The sequence below is a fragment of the Anas platyrhynchos genome, chromosome Z (assembly GCF_047663525.1).
Source record: "Anas platyrhynchos isolate ZD024472 breed Pekin duck chromosome Z, IASCAAS_PekinDuck_T2T, whole genome shotgun sequence".
NCBI classification, from domain to species: Eukaryota; Metazoa; Chordata; class Aves; order Anseriformes; family Anatidae; genus Anas; species Anas platyrhynchos.
This window is the reverse complement of record NC_092621.1, coordinates 44889014-44910896: the sequence shown is the minus strand read 5'-3', so window position 1 is coordinate 44910896 and position 21883 is coordinate 44889014. Positions and strand designations below refer to the sequence as shown.

Genomic DNA, 21883 nt, shown 5'->3' with positions numbered 1-21883 from the left:
CAAACAGCTTATCAATAAACTCTGCATCTGAATTTTAATATGCTTCTGTTTTGTCAAGACATAATGGTGAAGTCATTGACAAAAGAAAACATAACAAAATGATAGCAGTATCAAGTACTGAGATGAATAGATATAATAAAAGAACTTCAGTTTTGCAAATGAGGAAATTCAGAGACATATCTAATAAGCTTATATTTTTCTTCCTGAGCCTGATGAAAACTAAAGTTCATAGCACAAAGGATGTAAGTAAAGAAAACTAAGAAAACCCTACTAGGCAACTAGAGTTTTAAAACTGATTTAACAAAAATAACACAGCAACTTCATATTGATAGAAATTTGACACTGTTAATTAGATGATAAAAAGGAGTCTAAATAAATATAGAAGGTGAGATACCAAGAATTTTATTTACCTAGCCATTCCCAGGCTGGAAAAGTTGGAAGGAACTATCAAAACATCAAGCCTGGAAAAGGGATGGGTGCCCAGTGTTGTGTAAGCAGCTGAAAGGCACTGAGGAATGAGCTGAAGTAGATGTTCTTCACAGCATTTCATAAGGCACCAGGGAGCAAAGACTCTGTAAGGAATGACTCTCTGCAACCTGGCAGCAGGACTTTGGAAACGGCAGGGATATTCCACATGTCCACAGCTTTCTTCATGCCATCTGATAATAACAAGAACAAAAAATGGATTAATACGATATCAGAAACATGCACAACAGAGTATATTAACTCAAGGATATTTCCTAAGCACTGGAATGATATTTTCTAGTCACCAGAATCACAGAGTTAGTTCACATAAAACCATCTCATTTATCTTCTCATACCATTCATTCATGCAAAGCACTGTGAAAACATAGGTCAGAATCTTTACTACATACCTTACTGAAACTGATATAGTTACTCATAACTAAAAAAGATGAGAGTAGTCAAACCTTCTTTTTATAATAGATGTGAACCAATTGAACAAGTGCTGAAAATGTAGATAAACTAAGTAATAATACAACAATATTTGTTCAGAGAATTCCTGTTTAAATCATAACATTTTTATTTACCCCATAAACATATCAGGTGCAATAGAATGAAATTTAAAGTTTTTCTGTTGTTGTTGTCAGTAAAAAATTTTCTAGGAGTTTTTACAGTATTTTTTTTTCTCAGGTAATACATTAGATACCAATTCAGTCTTATCATCATAGACATTTCAAGCTATCACATTAGGATCTAGATTATTTTACATTATCCTTACAGAATATTCAAAACTGTAGCTGGAAAGATGAGTAAACTTGATCCTTCCTAAACACTGAGTCATATACCTTTACAATAATTCATCTGCCCAAATAGACTTGTATCTAAGCAGAAATCAGCTTCATGTTTTCACCTCCTAGGTAGTCTTCTGTGCAGCACAGAACCTCTCCTTGGTTTCAGATTTCATCTTAAAGAAGCTGGTTCTATTATGCCTTGACAGGCAAAGCATTTACTGTTACTGCACCAAGTATCACCAAAAGCATTTATATTTGTAAGATCATGCTCCAGGTGAGTGCTGACACACAAAAACAAATGAAAACATGTAGGAAAGAACTACATTTTACAGAAGTGCCAAAACTTTTAACACCTTATATAACTTTTTTTTTTTTTTTAGTGAAAGATGTAGACATTGATTACATATATTAGCAGAGAAACTACATCCATCATTATACATTTTTTTCCAAAGGGTAGTTTAAAGCAGAATATTTTTTTCCCTAAAAGAATGTAACTTTGTATTTAATTGTCAGAGTTGAGACTAGGCAGGAACCTGAAAACTAGCACCCTATCTCTTGTGGAAGTTGCCATGGAGTCCTTAAGAAGATAGAAAACTTATTTTACATTCTAGCTCCACTTAATATTTTGACACAGTCTCCTTATGTCAAACTCACTGGCACATGGATATAAATTACATTACACCTTTAAACACCTCCAGAAATCCCTCGTCTTCCTGCCATACAAGAGTCTATCCCCATTACCTTCTGTGAGACACTACCTTAATATGTGCTTGTCTATATCCACTTCTCATCTTTTCCAGAAAGCTCCGCTAATGGCTTGGTTACATAGTCTTAATAACTAAATAAATAATAAGTATTTGTTTTGCTAACTCCCAAATAAACATTATTTTTTGTCAGTTTTTCTTTCAAGACATTAGTTGTATTTATTTCACTGTCACTACTTTATCTATTGTAGATACATCACCTCATCTCTGTCAATTAACTCACCCAAAAGGGATAATAATAACGACCATCATACTGATTAAAACTTGCAGTAACTTTTGCTAGAAAAAGTTACAAATACATTTCCCAGTTTCCAGATTTTTTACAAAAAAAAAAAAAAGCTCATTTACTCATTTACTCTATCACGACACTTGTCAGAATAATCTTTTGCATTAAATCAATAAAAAATACCTATTCCTGAACAGGCTGTACTTAACAATTACTGATTATTCCTGTTTAGGTAGTCATATTAGAAACATATAAACATATAGATGAATAAACATAAAACAATTTCTAAAAGATTATCAAACCTACAAACTATTTTGAAGCTTGACTAGGCATGTCTTACTGATCTTGGGCAAAACATGAAAGTTCCTATTCTCAAGATTTATTAGCATTTGAAAAAAAATAGTCAAGCTGCAAAACACAGAATCCTTTAATTTTAAATTCCAGTAATTATGTCCTCATTTTCCAAAGTCTCACTAACTCTGTCAAAATGGTAAGGACTTCCACAGTCTTAATGTTAACACAGTATTAGCCTCAAAACAGTTACCTAACAACATTTTTTTAGGCTAAGCTTCTAATTGCAAAATAGAAAAAACATTTAAGGAATCTGAAAAGCTGACAGTAATATGTGAGAAAATCAAGTGCCATGTCTGAGACTGCTGTTAACTAAGGTGAACACATGTGGAAACAAGCTATATTGCTCCACAACATTAATTTTTAACTTCATTTCTCATTTGCAAGCCTATGTACTATTGTGATGTTCATTCACAACCCCGTAATAATTTAAACACTATGATCAGTTTTGACTGGATTGGAAAGAGGGATAGATACATTCATAATAATTACTTTTCTACACATTTGGTGAAAAATAGCTAAGAAGCCACTGCACATACTGGACAACAAGCTATTTCTTTTATTGAATAGAATGAAGAATCCATCTTTCTTTCACAGGACCACCGCAATACTACACACCACCCTAGGCAAAACACTGCAAAGGCCAGCTCTAACTTTGGGATGGGACTGGACTGGAAGGGAAAAGTAGGGGACTTGGAGTGAGTAGGCACGATGGTACTAGAGCGTATTACGCATCCAGAATAGCCCAAGCCTAGTAGCATCACAGATATTGCAGACAGGCATTGTAATAAAAGATGGAGAATCTGGTACTGTTACAGCAGGGCATTAAGCACGACAGGATGTAGGATGCAAATCCAGAAGACATTAGGATTAGACCTATCACTCACTAAGCAGCCTGTTTTCACATAAAAAGAACCACATTGTTACCTGTGAAATAAAGCCTTTGGAATTATTTCCATGTAAAGATTTTTTGGTTCACATTTAAAAAGTTCTATTTTGATTCCTGTACTGAAACGGCTCCATTCCACAGAGTAAATGAAAATGCTATGCATATATACCATTTTTCAACAATAATCTAAACACCAACCTGAAATCAGCTTGTGAACATGGCAAAGAAAACTCATTGTTTGTCTGGACAGCAGGTGTGAAGGACTGTTTAACTTCTTGCCAGCATCCCACAGCGATAGTGAAGGTGGATGCTGGCATTGGCATTGTCACATAGTAGTACCAGCTCATGATACCTGTGAGTAAAAAGAACATTTGTACAGACTCATCAGTCACAGCACACAGACAGTACTTGATATTTTTATGTACTTGAGATTGTGGACCAAACCTCTTGCCATACATCATGGTTATTTATGTTGAAGAAGGGAAAATAATTCCACTGGGACAAGTAAAAGCAGTCATATGTAACCACCACAGATTCAGTATTGTTCGCTTACACCCACATTCCTCTGTCTGCTGATTTTTCTATCTATAAGAAAAAACAATCATTGCTGAGATGTTATTAATGCAACTTAACATGACTGTACTCTTACTGACCAAGAAGTGCACCAGATACAAAATCTAATAGAATCTTCAGACACAAAAAGATTAACATTTAATTCTTTTGACCCTGGATCACCACCTCATGATTTTGTCTTATCTGTATGACCTTGCACAGAACAAACACTTTTCTTTGTGTTCTGGACAGTACCAAACTGACAGGAAAGATTTAACAAACAACACTAGTGCTTGTGAATCAGACCTGGCAATCTGAGATACATGATGTGCCAAACAGGCAGTCAGAAATCAAAGCTCAGAATCAGATGGGATATTGCCAAAGTCAATGATTTGGTCATGATAATCCAGGAGCTGCTATAACAAGATTAGAGAGTCTATTAGAAGCTAAAAAGATGAGTCTTATCAGTATGGGAACACAGTGCTGGAAGACAGAGAGTACACTATAGGCTGACTGTATCTGTGAACATGTGTGGACAAACTAGAGGATATTTTAGGACAGCATACCTTTCATTAATTTAAATGTTGCTTAGGTTTTCCATTTGTCCCTCTAAAAATGAATACAGCTTAAGGGTGAAATTCAAGTACTCCCTTATGGACCCAAATACAGTTACTACACCATATTAATAACTTAATTGCTCTTGGAACGAGCCTTAAATGAGTTACAAACTACAGAATCATGCACAAATAAGTGTAGCCATGGAAACTGTGAAAACATACAAACTTCAGTTGTTTTAAGAGAACATTAATACTTGCAATGGTATTCTAACCAGGGCTACGGAACACTATCAAAATGAAAAGAAAAGAAAAGAAAAAAAAAATCCTCTGGCTGCCACAAGGCATAGAGAAAAGAAACAACAGCACAGCTAAATTACCTGTGGGTCTCCTAATGCACAGAACATCAAGCTGTTCAAAGAAATGACAAGTAAAAAAACCTTTTTGCATACCCTCAGTAAATTTTGCCACCTACTATTTTGTATAAGAAAACAATATTGTATAAAGCAATCTAAGAGGAAGATAAAGCCTCTGCCTCTTACATGCCCTAGCAACCACCTACACTCCCTCAGTCCATTCTGCTTCTGGCAACATTTACCATTACCATCAGAAAGCTTTGATCTGTATTGTCAGCTGAACATATATTATTCCTGTAATTCTCCTAACCTTCCAACAGCATGGGAGTAGAGGGAACTTACTTGCTCCAAACACATTTGAAACAAAGAGGACAACTGTTTTGCCAATTTATTTATTTTTATTTTTTTTTTAACTTACCAAAGCTAGCAAAGAGCCAAGGAAAGCAAATCCCACTTCGAGAGAAAGATGCCACCCAGGAGAGCAGCAATTTATCTTTTTGAAATAGTAGACTGTCATGTAGTAGTGCAATGTAGAGCTTCACTGATATAAACTGTGCTAAAAGCCCACGCCTGCTCACACTGAAGCCAATAGCAGCTTTTCCTTTCACTTCAATGGGCGCAACAAAAGACTGAGAGGTAGCCTAAAAAACTTCACTTGGTGTAGTATCTGTTATGTAAGATGTGTTACAAAATGTTCTATGCAGTTATGTTAACCGTAAAGCCTTCAAACAGCAAAGGAAGAGAATTTGAGGAAAAACTAATGCATTTTCAGCTGTGTTCTGAAGTAAGAATGAAAGTCAAAAGGCAGTCACAGAAAAACTGTTCACGATGGCAGAGAAGGTACAAAGGAGAAGGCTCCCACAGCAGTGAGAAGATTGTCTGAAAGGAAAGAGGTCTGGGCCATGCAAACAGAGGCAGTGGAGAGGGTTACAGTGAGAAACATGTTTAGCAAGGCAGGCTGGAGCAAGCAAGACCATAGAGGTTTTGGGGGTTTTGCTGTTCTTTTTTTTTTTTTTTTTAATTTCATTTGAACAGAATGTTGAAATGAATGGGGAGTCAGTTTAGCAGTCCAGAGAGAAGAACAACATGTACTGCACTCACAAGTTAATACGAGCTGGCAACAAACATATGCTTTTCAGAGCCAGAGCAAACCTTGAAAAAGGAAGAAGGTACCAAAGAAAACAGAAAATCAGTTTTCTTGATATGTGTCTCCAGATTTATGTAAACTTGGGTTTCCTGAAGAAGAGACAAGAAACTGACATACAGCTCCTCCTCTGTTTTCCAAGTCCTGTATATTTTACAGGCATTTTAGAGACCATGCAAACTCTGGATGTTCCTAGAACAAGATCCAAGATTTATATTGTCTTTATACATGCAGCTTGGGCTCATTCTATTTCTTGCAGGGATTTTAGATGCCCTCTCCATCCATACTCTAGAACTGTATATGATAACTGTATATTTATCCCACAGCAGTTTTCTCTTGAACAACTGAATCATGAGCACTGTCATGATCATTGAATCACAAAATGGTTTAGGTTGGAAGAAACCTTAAAGATCACCCAGTTCCAACCCCCCTGCCATTGGCAGCGACACCTCCCACTAGACCAGGTTGCTCAAAGCCCCATCCAGCCTGGCCTGAAACACTTCGAGGGATGGGGTATATACAGCTCCTCTGGGCAACCTGTTCCAGTGCCTCACCACCCTCATGGTAAAGATTTTCTTCCTTATTTCCAATATAAATCTACCTTATTTTATTTTAGTGGTATTGTCATACCACTACACTCCCTGACGAGGTGTCTCTCTCCATCCTTTTTGTAGACCCCCTTTAAGTACTGGAAGACAGCAGCAGGTCTCCCTGGAGCCTTCTCTTTTCTAGGTTAAACAATGCCAACTCTCTCAGCCTGTTTTTACAGAAGAGGTGCTCTAGCCTTTTGAACATCTTCACGGCCCTCCTATGCACTTGCTCTAACAGGTTCATGACTCTCTTGTGCTGGGGTCCACAGAGCTGAATGAAGTACTCCAGGTGAGGTCTCACAAGAGTGCAACAAGGGCAGAATTAGCTCCCTGGCACTGCTTGCCATGATTCTTTTGATGCAGCCCAGGATACGGTTGTCTTTTTGGGCTGCAAATGCACATTGCCAGCTCACGTTGATTTTTTTTATCCACCAGAAGTCCTTTCCAGACCCAAGTCCTTTTCCACAGGGCTGATTTCAATGAGTTCTTCTGTGGTCTGTCCTCATGTCTGGGATTGCCCTGACCCAGGTGAAGTACCTTGGGCTTGTTGAATCTCATTAGGTTCATGTGGGCCCATCTTTCAAGCCTGCAAAGGTCTGTCTAGATAGCACTCCCTCCCTCTGTTCAACTGCACCACTTAGCATCACTTGGTGTCATCCACAAACGTGCTGAGGGTGCACTCAGTTCCACTGTCCATTTCACCAAAGTAGATATTAAAAAGTACCAGTCCCAGCAGGGACTGCTGAGAGGCACCACTTGTCGCAGATCGCCACCTAGCAACTGTGACATTGACCACCACTCCTTGGATGCAACCATCCAGCCAATTCCTTATCCACCAAACAGTCCATGCATCAAATCCATGTATCCCCAATTAAGAGACAAGTATCTTGTGTGGGACCACATCAAAGGCTTTGCACAGGTCAACACACGACATCATTTGCTCTTTCGTTTTCCACCAATGCTGTCACTCTGTTGTAGAAGGCCACCAAGATAGCCAGGCATGATTTGCACTTTCTGAAGCCATGTTGGCTGTCACCAAGCACCTCCCTGTCTTCCACACATCTTAATATGGTTTCCCAAAGGATCTGCCCCATGATCTTACTGAGCACAAAAGTGAGACTGGCTGGTCTGTAGCTTCCCAGGTCTTCATTTTTACTCTTTTTAAGAATGGGTGTTACATTTCCCCTTTTTGAATCACTGTGAACCTCACCTGACTACCATGACTTTTCAAACTTGATGGATAGTGGCTTTGCAACTTCACCTGCCAGTTCCTTCAGGACCCTAAGACACATCCAATTGGGTCTCATGGACTGATCTTCGATGGTGGATGGGACTTCATTCTCTTGGTCCCTGCCTTGAGACTTGGGAAGCATAGTAAGAGCAATTGCTGGTGAAGACTGAGGCAAAAAAGTTGCTGAGTACATCAGCCTTCTCCACGTCAGCTGTAACGAGGTTCCTTGTCACACTTATCATAGGGGTTATGATTTCTTTTGTTTTCCTTTGCTGTCTTGTGTACCTGTGGAAAGTCTTTGTGCTATTCTTCACATCCCTAGTCAGGCTTCACTCCAGCTATGCCTCATCTCTCCTGAGATCCCTACACTACCAGGCTGGATCCCTATAATATTCCCCGTATGTAGGTCACTGCTTCCCCTGTCTATCCATTTCCATTTTGCGCTTTTGTTTGGTTGAGAGGTCCTGATGCAGCCATGCAAGGGAGCTCTCTCTAAAATGTGTTAACTGATGAGTGACTTAAATGGTCTTTATATAGGCAACACTTCTCTACATAAGCTACCATGAAGTACTGTTTCAAATAAGAGTCCCATTTATCTTCTGTCTTCTCTCTCTGGTATGGCTATCTCCCAACTTCCCATTTTCTTCCATAACTTTAATTCCTTTAGTTAACTTCCTTCAGACCAGTGGTTTTGTTTTGTTTTCCTTTATCTATATCCCCACTATGCCTCGGGATCACAAGCTCCACTCTGCTCCTTTTCCGATTTCTCATGCCTGCCCTCTAATTTCCAGTGGCTTCCTTGTAGACAGCACCACCTCTAGGGTATGAGAAAGTAGTGCAGATCAAAATAAGATGGCTACCCTTTCTCTACTAGAAATAATAGCATTTTGTACCACCAAAAAAAAACAAACACATTTTCAGACTAAGCAAGGGCACCCTGGGAACAAGAGATTAGGCAAGGGTTAGTCAATGGGAAAAATAAAGGAAGAGCACCCGAATCCTTTTATTTGTAATGCTTATTTCCTCTCCTTAAAATCAAACTTAATTTAAAAGTAATTATATTCCTATACATAGTTACTTTTGGTGTAATATTTCATTTTCCAAAAATGATTTTTTTCCAGTTTTGCATAGCAAATCTATTGTATCACAATTACGCAAACCATTCAGCAACAATCACCTATTCAAGGAGGTAAAACTGGAAAACATCACAGTCAAAACTTAGGACTACATTTAACAAGAGAAAGAAACCATAAGTTATTTATAACTGTTCAAAAGAACAACTTAAAGGCCACTTATTTTCTGTATTTGAAATAATAATGGATCATGTAATTACTTACTAGAATTTTTAATGCATTATCTTTCAAGTCATGAAAATTGTTCAAGTCCTGCAAAGTCCATCGTAGCTGAAGAAACATCTGAGAGTCAGTATTGGTTAATGCCTGATGGATCATTTAAATTGTCTGTATTTTGTGGTGTTTATGTTGGTGCAAACTATTTTAGGGGAAAATATACTAATAAGTAAAAACAAATTGCATGATTTACTAAAAAAAAAAACACAACTCAGCTACCTCTAGGCAAAAAGAAAGCTACCTCACTCTCCCAGAATTTGATATACAAAGTAAGAGCTAGCACTTGTTGAGGGATTTTTTGAAACAGCAAAAATCCCATGGCTTGCTGTAGCTGAGCAAACCAAGCTACGGGCAACTATGAGAAGTTCCCATGACAGTGTTCCCACATCGCCCAATTGAGGAATATAGAAAAATATTGTTACCAGTAGCTGGCTTCAAGGACAAGGTCTATGTGACTGCTAATCACAAGGGGATTGTTTTCTTGCAGGTGGGGTTGTTTTCTTGTAGTTGTTTATCTGAGTGCTTTTGACCAATAATCTTGTGTGAAACACTGTCCGTCCCTGTTAAGTTCACTATAAAAGTTAGACTATTCGGGCAATAAAAGGGGGAATGATCTGACTCTACTGGTGTCTGTCGTGCTTTCGGCAGTGCTTCCTGCAACAAGCACTAGTATGTAAAAATGCAGTTTCGTAAGCAGTTATCCCAAAACTACTAACTGGCTGAGGCATGAGGGTGAAGAACCCTCCAGCTTCCCTTGTAACTTGTAGAAATCTTTGATCTCATCTGAAAACCAGAACTTCTCATACAGCACTCTCACGTTCATGCTGGAGCATTACTTCACCACTGACACAGAGGGATGAGTAGCATAAGGAATCATAAAATGGCTTGGGTTGGAAGGGACCTCAAAGATCATCAAGTTCCAACCCCTCTGCCAGAGGCAGGGATGCCACCCACTAGATCAGATTGCTCAGGGCCTCTTCCAACCTGATCTTGAACACCGCCAAGGACGGGGCATCCACAACCTCTCTGCACAACCTGTGTCAGTGCCTCACCACCCTCTGAGTGAATTAGTTCCTTCTAATCTAAATCTCCCCTCTTTCAGTTTTAAACCATTCCCCCTTGTCCTGTCATTATCTCATCGAGCAAAGAGTTGCTCTCTATCTTTTTTGTAAGTCCCCTTTAAGTAATGAAAGGTCACAATGAGGTCACCCCGGAGCCTTCTCTTCTGAAGTCTGAACATCCCCAGCTCTCTCAGCCTTTCTTCATGAGCGTGGTGCTCCAGTGAAGCATGTGACAAGCTGTCAACTCACATGCTATAATTCCTGATATACATTGGAGATCAATCAACATGAGTACCAGACTCTTACTCTTTGCCTTGGGAAAACTGAGAAGAGCCTAAATAAAAGCTGTTGCTGCTAGCTATGTTGCAGGTGATGGCTTCTCTATCACTGTATTTCTAATAACTGAACACATCTTCTAGCTGGCATTGAAGTCTGCACAAGACAGAAACTCGAGGAATAGATGAAGGTAATCACACAGAGAGCAAGCCACTGGATTTCATAATTAATGGTTGAATATCTACCCCCGAATATGAATCAAAATCAACATTAAGGTGCTTCTGACTAAATATATTTGCACAGTGTATGTGTTACAGTAATAGAACAAAAGTTACACTGAGAAGCATTGAAAAGTAAATACAACAGCTAAATGGTTTATATGACACATACACTACATATATATATATATAAATATATATAAATATATTGCCCTTGTGGCCAAGAAGGCCAACAGTATCCTGGGCTGCATTCGGAAGAGTGTTGCCAGCAGGTCAAGGGAGGTGATTCTCCCCCTCTGCTCAGCTCTGGCGAGGCCACACCTGTACCAGTGTGTCCAGCTCTGGGCTCCCCAGTACAAGAGGGACATGGAGCTACTGGAGTGAGTCCAGAGGAGGGCTACTAAGATGATTAGAGGACTGAAGCAGCTGTCATACAAGGACAGCCTGTTTAGCCTGGAAAAGAGAAGACTAAGGGGAGATCTCAAGATCTCATTAATGTCTATAAGTATCTGAGAGAGGGATGTCAAGAGGATGGAGCCAGTCTCATTTCAGTTGTGCCCAGCAAGAGGATGAAAGGCAACAGGCACAAACTGAAGCATGGGAAGTTCCATCTGAACACGAGAGGGCACTTCACTATGAGGGTGACAGAGCGTTTGAACAGGTCACCCAGAAAAGCTGTGGAGTCTTCTTCTCTGGAGATACACACAACCCACCTGGATGCCATCCTGCACAATGTGCTCTAGGTGATCCTGCTCAGCAGGGGGGTTAGACTAGACGATCTTCAGAGGTCCCTTCCACTGTAATTCTGTGATCCCCTGTAAGTCGTTTTCCCTTGGACATTATCAATAGTATTTTTCTGACATTTTATTCTTCCTTAAGTAGACCATAAGGAATGCATAGTATTGTGAAGCACTTCTAGATCATACTTGAATAGTTACCACTTCTACTTGAGTAAGCAACATATCAGTATCTTTCAAGCAACTGTGTCCTCGATTCATTTCAAATGACAGAATGAACCGTAGTTTTAGAGGAGACAATGCAAAAATGACATATGCAAGGAGTACACCAGGTTCGGGGAAGGGGTCCATCTGCTGGAGGGAAGGGAGGCCCTGAGAAGGAACCTGGACAGGTTGGATCGATGGACAGAGGCCAATGGGATGAGGTTCGACATGGCCAAGTGCCAGGTCCCGCACTTTGGTCACAACACCATGGAACACCACAGGCTTGGGGGACAGTGGCTGGAAAGCTGTGCAGAGGAAAGGGATCTGGGGGTGTTGGTCAATGCTCACCTGGACATGAGCCGGCAGTGTGTTCAGGTGGCCAAGAAGGCCAACAGCACCCTGGCTTGTATCAGGAGTGGTGTGGCCAGCAAGATCAGGGAGGTGATCATCCCCCCATACTCGGTTCTGGTGAGGCCATACCTCGAGTGCTGTGTTCAGCTTTGGGTCCCTCAGTACAAGAAGGACATCGAGGCCCTGGAGCGTGTCCAGATAAGGGCTGGTGAAGGGCCTGAAGCACAAGTCCTGTGAGAAGTGGCTGAGGGAACCGGGGTTGTTTAGTCTGGAGAAGAGGAGGCTCAGGGGAGACCTTATTGCTCTCTACAGCTACCTGAAAGGAAGGTGTGGGGAGCTGGGGGTCAGCCTGTTCTCACAGATAACCAGTGATAGGACCAGAGGGAATTGCCTCAAGTTGCACCAGGGGAGATTTAGGTTGGCAATTAGGAGACATTTCATCTCAGAAAGAGCAGTCACAGATTGGAACAGGTTGCCCAGTTGCCCAGCGGTGTCACCGTCCCTGGGGGTGTTCACGGAAAGGTTGGACGTGGTGCTTAGGGACATGATTTACTGGGTGATAGTGGTAGTAGGGCAATGGTTGGACCAGATGATCTTGGAGGTCTCTTCCAACCTTAATGATTCTGTGATTCTAGGATACACTACTTCCAAAAACTACAAACAGCAAAGGAGGAATCTGACTACTCCATGAGATTAGTCTAGCCTAATCTAGCCCCAGTGTGGGATCAAAGCATCCGTGCATCAAGAGATGTAGCTCCATGAATCAGAATGCAGATCTCTGTTTAAATGCATATAGGTATAAACCTTGCTTGTTCTCTTGTCTGCCTGCATGCTTGTTACAAATACATTTCTTAAAGGAAAAAAGTATTAAGCTAACTTTTAGCTCTGTTCAGAATAAATTCATTCACAACTGCTTGCCAAAATGCTTATTCTTTCCAAGAAACTGCATTTTAAAGAATATATTTTGGTGTTCTGCCAGTTATATGTAATTTTTTAAATATGCAGCACAGAAATAGCATACTGTACATAAATAATCTAGGGAAAAATAATTTCCATTGAAGGCACTCTGAAAGGCTTTAAGGTGTGTATTATAAATGTAAAAAAAAATGTAAGTTGGATAGATTTCATATGCCTCACATAACTGCATAATGACAACATATGTGGGACAGGCCATTTAACAGCACAGGCCATTTTTATCTTTTTAACTTCCAAAAGTATTACTAAAGAAACTAGTGAATCTGGATTCCTGAATTCAATAAGAATTTAGCCAGATTAACACTTGAACTTTGTTTTTGTTTTTACATCATTTTTCAGAATATTAGTCCTTTCTTTTCTTTCCTCAGTACTTCTTCTGTACCTTTTAACAATTCCAAACAGCTCTCTAACAGGCATTTGCCATTTTTATCTGTATATACACACCCAGATGATAGATGATGAGGTTGTCATCAATTACTGAGTCTTTGAGAGGTACTAGAGCACAACGTTTAGTACCTTTAATAAATAAATAAATAAATAAATCTTGTTTGTATTGCAACACCATAATCAGGATAAGCAAAGAGCTTTGTGTGCACCACATAGATCCAAAAGTAGAGTCTTCCACACACTGGGGAATGCTATCCTAGAGAGAGGGAAAGGACAGAAATAGAGTAGGTGCATCTGCTGTTTTTCAGTAAAGTTTAGTACAAAAGTTTGCTATTGTTACATGTCTACTAAAGGAGACAGCTTTAATGCTGCATTTGGTTCTTCCCTGTTCACTACACACTTTTCACTCAGCACATCATTAGCACTGTGAAGCTAAAATGAGTCATTTCCTCTCTGCTGGCCTTTCCATTAAAGACTTCTTACGCTATTTCTTGCTTTCACAGAGATCTTAGTAAAAGATATACACCACGTTAGCCTCATGAAAAAAAAAATGAAAAAAATAAACATATCTTTAGGCAGACACATGAATTACCAATATAAACTGACCCATTGCAACTACTAGAAGGGTTTGAACAAAAACCCCATCTATTCACCGCAGGGTGACAAGGCTGGCCTTGGGTGACTAAGCCGCAATACTGTCATTAATGATATGGTACCCTGATGTCATTCTCAACATTCTCAACACTCCATCAACAGCATTTTAAAAATGTTTTTCCCCAGTATTACTTTTACTCTTAATTCCACTATAAATTTTTAATGGGTTCTTTAAACTAGTGATGAAACAATGTTAATGAGGAAATCATTCTTTCACAATACAGACTTTTCAACTACCTAATTGGTCTAAGAGAATATTGATTTTAACTTACCTATACCTGTTTATATTGCCTGAAAATCTTTCCCAGGTTTCTATTTCTATAAAGTCACATAAGCATCCTTTTTCCTGTTAATATTTCAAACCATGCAGCCACCACTAAGGGACAGGCAACAACTCATTAGCAAGGTGTGAGTGTCAATAAAATTAATTAAACTGTTCTCCTAGTCTTAAATCTAGAGCACTCTTGTTTTCTTGATGCCAAGTCAGGAAAGTATTACTGCCTAAATGAACTGAGAAGCTCATCGTGGCAGTTTTCCATATTTCAAGAGCAGAGACAAGGCTTGAAACAGGCTTCACATATGGCCAAAAATAACCAGATAATTTAATGCAAATGATGGCTCTGAAATCAAGGAAACTTTCATTCCTTTTTTGGTCCCTAAAGAGTAAACATGCCTTTTTAAAGGGGAATAGAAGAAAGACTTTCTTCACTGAAACACCAAATTCTAATATTTTTGATGAGCCACTTTTAAACAATCTTTTCAGAGAATGAAAACCTTTGCAGAAAACTTCACTAAATTCTACATTTGTTTTGTCCAAAAAGAAGAAAAATTATGTACATCAGAAGTATGCTTAAGCTCCTTTTCAGTATCCAAACACCTTAGCATCTTTCTCATTTAAAGAAAATTTTGGCCATATCTAAATATAGGCATCAGCCCCATTCTGCAAGTCTTGAGAGATAAATTTATTTTATCACATAAGCTATGAAGGATTACACAAGAAGTCTGTTCATCATAGCAGTAGCTAAAAAAATTCTTAAACTTTGACTAATATTTGAAATTGTGAAAGAATACAACTGAGCAAACAATTCCTCAAACCAGAAACAAACAACAAATACAAAAAATAATAAAAAGGAGTTGTTAACTTTCAGGACAGGTATATAATGTAAAGTATTATCTTGCTGTACGTGTTGCAAGCTTGGAACCTGCTTACATGTTGTCAATATTTAGAAAAAAAAAACCACATGGTTGTCATGCTGCTGTATATTTTTTCAGGGATTCACAAAAAAAAATCTTTAGTACCACTTAATAACATGATACTTCTAAAGACTCTGCAGAAAAGGAGGTGAGACGTGAGACTAACATGCCTTTTAGATTAATAAAATTATTTAGGTTGGAAAAGACCCATGCAATCACCAAGTCCAATCAACAAACTAGCCCTAGTAAGTGCACCATTAAACCATATCCCTAAGCACCACATCCACACATCTCTTAAACACCTCCAGAGATGGCAACTCCACCACTTCCCTGGGCAGCCTATTCTGATGTCTACTGCCCTCACTGTGAAGAAATTATTCCTGATATTCAATTTAAACCTCTCCTGGTGCAACCTGAGAGCATTTCCTCATTTCTTCCCACTTGTCACCTGAGAAAAGAGACTAACAGCCTCCTCACTACAACCTCCTTTCAGATAGTCATAGACAGTGATGGAGGTATCCTTCCCAGCCTCTTTTTCTCCTGACTAAACAGCCTCGGTTCCCTCAGCCACTCCTCAAAACTCTTGTTTTCTGACTAGAAAACTCTAGTTCTTCTCTGTACACTCTTCTCTGCACATCCTTGAGCAACTCAATATCTTTCTTTTAGTGAAGGGACCAAAACAAAACATGGTACTCAAGGTGCGGCCTCACGAGAGCCAAGTATAAGGGGATGATGACTTCCCTAGTCCAGCTGGCCACACTATTTCTCATACAAGCCAAGTGCAGCACCTTGCACTTTTCCTCATTGACTATCATGTATTTGGACAAGGTCCATCGATACAGCCTATCCAGATCCCTCTGCTGAGCTTTCCTACACTCAAGCAGATCAACATCTCCACTCAACTTGGTACTGTCCATGCATTTACTGAGGGTGCACTTGATCCCCTCATCAAGATCACTGAAATATTAAACAAAACCGGCCCCAATTGTTGTGTGTTTTCCAATCCTCCCCTACCTTCCTTAGGATTGTAAATATTAAGATCTTCAATTACTTCAAAACCAACACTTTGAAATAGTTCAACTGGAGGAAGACCTTCCTTGAGTTTTAAGAGCTTATTTTATCAGAACGAGTGAGATACAAGGTCTATAAACCTTATTTCATCTATTTACAATTACAGTACATGCCTGTGGAATGGTAGGCCTTATCCAAATATAAGCAGGACCATTAACTGGTAACAGCACCTTTCTCCATTACAAATGGAAGTGTATACATTTATTTAGGGATTTAATTTTCCCTAAATAAAACATAATTCTGAATAAAGCTTAGACAAATGTCAAGATTTACTTCCATTTTGAGATGGATGCCATGCTGCATATCTATTGGCATTGCCCTCTAAAAATCAGTGTACATAACCACTGTCTGGGTGTTAGATTCATCCCACAGAATGCTCACATTTAATTTACCTCCATTTCTGTGTGTCAGAACTAAGCTCTCTTCTCCTGCCCACAGTCTGACCACAGAGCTGGGCTTTCTGCACTGGTGAATGTTGATTACAATCAGCAGCGGTGCTGTCTGCATACCTGTTACTACATGTGCTGGCGGAAAGTGAGTTAAAGTAAAGAAGAAACTATGACCTATCTTCTGGGGCTAGCATTGGACCAACTGTACTTAAACAAGGCCTAACTAAGGAAAGGTGATTCTAACTACTAATATTATTAAGATGCATGACTATCCTAACTTTTCACTTAACACCAAAGAGTGCCACTTCCATAAATCAGGCTACATATTTAAAGGCCTGTCAACAGAACAACTGACACTAGAAAATACTGACCGTATTTCCCAAAGAGTCTCAAAACTAATGGGAGCAAGACACACTTCTTGTTATTTGTATCGCTACCATAAAAACTTCCTCCTCTGTGCAGACAGAGAGTTAAAGAATGAAGTACTACCAATACAGAAGAAAAATGCTTGCTTGCTTGCACACATGGTATGATCTTCCAATGAGAGAAGGGGAAAAAAAGGAGAGACAAGAAGATACGAGACAAGACAAAATGAGAGAAGAAGACCAGATATCAGGTACATGAGAACTGATCAGATATCAGGTACATATGAACTAATATTCTTCATTCATTCAATATTTTTCAGAAAACAGACATGACACAATGACAGATCCTAATCACTGCCACACCGCGCTACAATCGGACTGAAAAACTAAAACATAAAGTTTAATTAATTACTAAGGCTTGAAGTGGTCAAGAGCCTGATATGGTACTTTATCTGCCAAATGTTCAACTACAGAGAGATTGAAAACAGTCAGTTTACAACAACTGAAATCTAGGTCTGGAAAAAGTAAAAGAATCCTTGAATTCTTGGCACAGGTAATTTCCACAGAATGACATGGAGATTACAGACAGACATGGTTTATGTGTTTTTACATCCTTTCAAAAATCATGCATTCACTAAACTGTATCTCTAATTATGAAATAACTGAAACTACTTTGCTGTAGAAAATATATTTCACCTTCTTGAAGCTGGACTGGTTCTGCTGAGTTTTCACCACTCATTAAAACAACAAAGCTTGCAGCTGTTCGGACTGATGCTTGCCACGTTGACAAGGCAATGGGTGGTTCTTGGCAAGGGAAAAGAGCTCTGTTGTTTATTGGTGATCCCATCGTATAAACGCATGGCCTAAATTGAAGGAATAGAGATTGAAGTTAGAGTTACAATAAGGAAGACTGAATTAAGTTTTCTGTCAAAAATGAAACATATTGTTGTACTGCTTTTACATTTAACCTTCTCAGCTATGTAGATATCAAAACAGTATGACATGAACCAACCAAATTCTCATCTAAGCCGTTTAAGAGAGAATGAAGGAAAGCAGAATTACTACAGTAATTTTTGCCCATACAACAAAAGAATAACTCTAAGTATTTCCCTCTTCCACATGAGGAAATATTTTCCAGCCTCATACAATAGCTCTACACTGGAACCGCAAGACCAAGGAATTTTCTTGAGTATCTTCTACAGATGCCATTGTAGTCTTCACCAGCATCTGTGACACACTGTTGTCATCACACTAGTGCTTTCATTACCATTAATCCCATCTCTCTGTACAACCTGGTGGCTTGTCCAGACTTAGAGCAATAGATCTAGCACTGAGCCTCATGCAGTCACGGCCTCCATAAAACTGGACATTTTTGCATTTCTTACTGTAATTAAGGAAATGCATGCTAAGTCAGCTGCCTTGCAGGGTTCCAACCACAGCACAGGTAATGAAAAGGATGTATTTCTTTCATATCAGCCTCAGCTTCTCTCAATTTTTCCATATAGTGATCTTCATTGTGGTATTGATCTTTCTGCAGTTTCTCCAGCCTTCTCACTGTTGCACCCTCTTCATCTGTTGCCCCTTTGCTATCTCAACAATATTTCTATTTTGCAATGGCTAAGATCTGAGCATCTTCTTTACTTCTCCCCAGATAATACCTCCATTCAAATAATTCCTTCCCTAAAGCCAAGTCTCAACCACACAGAAGGAAAGAATATGAAAATATTACTTCTACAGCTTTTTTTTTCTCTTCCTTTTCTAAGGGTTACCTGTGCTATTGGATCCAGAGTTGTCCATGGTACAACCAAGTTTCTATAGCCTAATTAACACATGCCAACTCAGTTGCTTCAAGTTTCTGTATGTGTGCTCTTAACCCACAGCAAACACAACATATTTAAAGGCAGTGTACATTGATGTGTTTTACATTAGATTTGTAACAAGCATACTGTCTGTCTCACAACTGTGAGACCAAGAGCAAGTGAGTCAGTTCCTATGATTTCAACCTGAAGAAATTACAGAGGAAAATGTTACAACTTGGAAAAGGGGCTGGCAGAACAACACCGAACAGAATGTTGTAATGCTGTGCTTAAATGCTAGCAGAGGTTAAAACTCACAGTGCAGAGAAGGGGATGAGATATTTTGGGCTGTAAACAAGCATGTATGTCATATATCATCACATTGTAAAAAACAGAATGAACAGATGTATGTAGAAATAAAAAAAAGAATGATCAATATTAACATTCTAAGTGCCCAAGCCTCACATAGGTAAGAGCATATCAGTTATCAGAATTCAGAAAAATACTGAATAAAGCTCAATTTTTAAATATATATTATTTCAGTGTTGGGAGACTGGGAACCCAGAGTCAAATATAACACAAGCAACACAGAACAGATGTTATTTATACTATTAATATTACCTCATTCTCAGAGAGCATTTTAACCTGCAGACCATAATGTTTTACAAATTAACAGAGTTTTAGGGGTGGGAAAAGGGAAATGAGTGAATGGTCACTTAGTGGCCACTGGACCTACAAACTTAGTTTCAAGCCTCTTAGTCAGTTTACATAACATAATAATAATAATGTATTACATAAATAACCTTTTTCCTTAAATATTTTAGGGCTGAAAGAGACGCATAGGCAGGTCACAAGTCCCTATAGGGCCCAAGGAGAAACTGAGTTAGAATGGTGGAGAAAGACTGGTCAAATACCTGATTTGTTTTCAAAACTGTCCTTTCCACTTCCCATCTATGGAAAATATTATTTTTGTCCAGAGGTACTTATTATCTTCATTACTTAAAATGAAAATTTATTCAAAATGTCAAAGTCTGCTAAGAAAACAGCAATGAAACATACAAAAGCATTCTGAATTTTGTGAGGAAACTATCAGAACAGTGATTACATCAGCTTCTAATTAGACATTCATATATTCATGGCTAGAGCGCCTGGAGACTTGCTGATTGATAGTATGCCATCAACTGAGATGTCAGCTAACACCGAACAGTCTGCTGTTCTGCTTTGGAGAGGAAGTTTTATAAGATGAACTGATGATTATGGAGAATTATCTTTTCTTCCTTCACTGGAATTTTCTTAATCTATTTTCTTCTCACCCTAAAACATACCTCCACAGATTTTATTGTTTCTCCTGAGGAATCTTGTTTTACTTTGCTTTTTTTTTATACTTCATTTACAGTAATAATGTAACAACATTGGTAACACCAGAGTGTTACTTTAGGATGCCCATTGCAGCTGGCAGCTTTCTCTGTTCTAGGCTAGGCAGCACAATTCCAGCAAAAAGAGTATCAGAAAGAAAATTCTTACCCTGATACGGATTTCCTTCCATCTGATACTGAAGAAAAATTACTAGCTAGCCAAGGTACATCAAAGAATATCAGGGACAAATAACCAGTTTCGGACTGTTTCCATCAATAGATACAAACTTTGCTTTTTCCTGATTTATTGTTACCACTACTAGTAAGAAACTTCACAGTTCCTCTTTTTTTTCAGTCTTTTTTTTTTTTCTCTATTCTCTCCACCTTTCTTCTTTTAGTTTTTGTGGTCTGGAAACATTCAAATCATGCACTTAGGTAACATGTTGTTATGCCAACCATAATCTTTGCCACTACTGGTTGGAAGAGATAAGAAAATCAAATACAGCACAAATAAGCTAAGCAGAGAACTCAGGCTGTTTGTCTGATTAGCTGTTACAATGGAAAGACTAGCATCCACAAAACAAAGCAGGTCACAGGTCACTCATCCAGCAAACTTTATGACTAGTAATTCCCTGTGACTGACAATCCAGACCAATGGAGAAATCAAGCAGTAATTGTGATATTCTTTGGTTCTGCCCCATGATGAGACATGGGGCTCTGCGTTGTGCAGTAATCTCCCAGAGGCAAGGTTTCTGAGGAAAAATTGATTCCTTCAACTCTAACTCATCAGTATTCTGTATGTTGTCATAACATAACATAACCAGCTCAAACCAGCTCTTGGCAGATCTCCCTTTCCCATGTAGGAATATGTGTTTAATACCAAATTAAGCTACTACAAGCTAATAATAGCACTAATACTCTGTTCTCTGAACAGGAATCCTTAGGTATTCTCTGAGGCACCTTAAAACACCTGAACCACATTCAAAGGCTCAGCCATCTCAACACGCTCTGGTTACTGTCTGTTTGAAGCTTTCTCAAGGAAAATGTCCAGCTCAGCAAACCTGTGCACTTGTTGTATTTGGAGAAAGGGACACCTATTTCTTCAGAAGTTGTCTGCAAGTAAGGTGGCAGCCTCTAGCAATTTTAAGGCTACTCTTAAGACTGCTCCTTGCGGCTGTTTCTTATTCTAAATGACACGATGTCATTTCCATGAAGCAGCAGGGCTTCCTGCCACCTAAATCATACCAACTTATCTCTTTACACAGTTGTGAGTTGCCAGTGATTGCCATCAGACTCCAACAGACCAGGCATTCTTGTTTTCATTTTTCTGTTGAACAAAACACCAGTCAGCAACTATCCATGCCTTTTACAAACTGTTCTCCAGTTTAAAAGTAGCAAATATGCTTATGAGATGAGGGATTCCACAGACGTTTCCAGCAACCTCTGGTACTGTGATTCTGTTTTTCCAACAGCTGGATGGCTAAATTTCTAAACCAACCTTTCAGAGCAAATTTCTTGGACCTGTGCCAACTAACTTGTGGTCTGCATCAGATATATCAAAGATATATCTAGATATATCTAGACGTACTTT

General features: G+C 38.9%; 1 protein-coding gene across 11 annotated transcripts in view; it reads right to left on the bottom strand.

The window, feature by feature from the left end:
* AOPEP (aminopeptidase O (putative)) overlaps window positions 1-21883 on the bottom strand; it is a 200532-nt gene that overhangs the window by 160522 nt on the left and 18127 nt on the right. For all 11 annotated transcript variants that reach the window (XR_011805683.1, XR_011805684.1, XM_038170281.2 and 8 more), the window contains 3 exons: window positions 17838-18004; window positions 3682-3835; window positions 411-659 (listed from right to left, as the gene is read on the bottom strand). Coding sequence is in view for 9 of the 11 variants with exons in the window: in XM_038170281.2 (XP_038026209.1) it covers window positions 411-659; window positions 3682-3835; window positions 17838-18004 (570 nt within the window). In the remaining 2 variants the exon portion in view is untranslated. The remainder of the gene's footprint in view (window positions 1-410; window positions 660-3681; window positions 3836-17837; window positions 18005-21883) is intronic.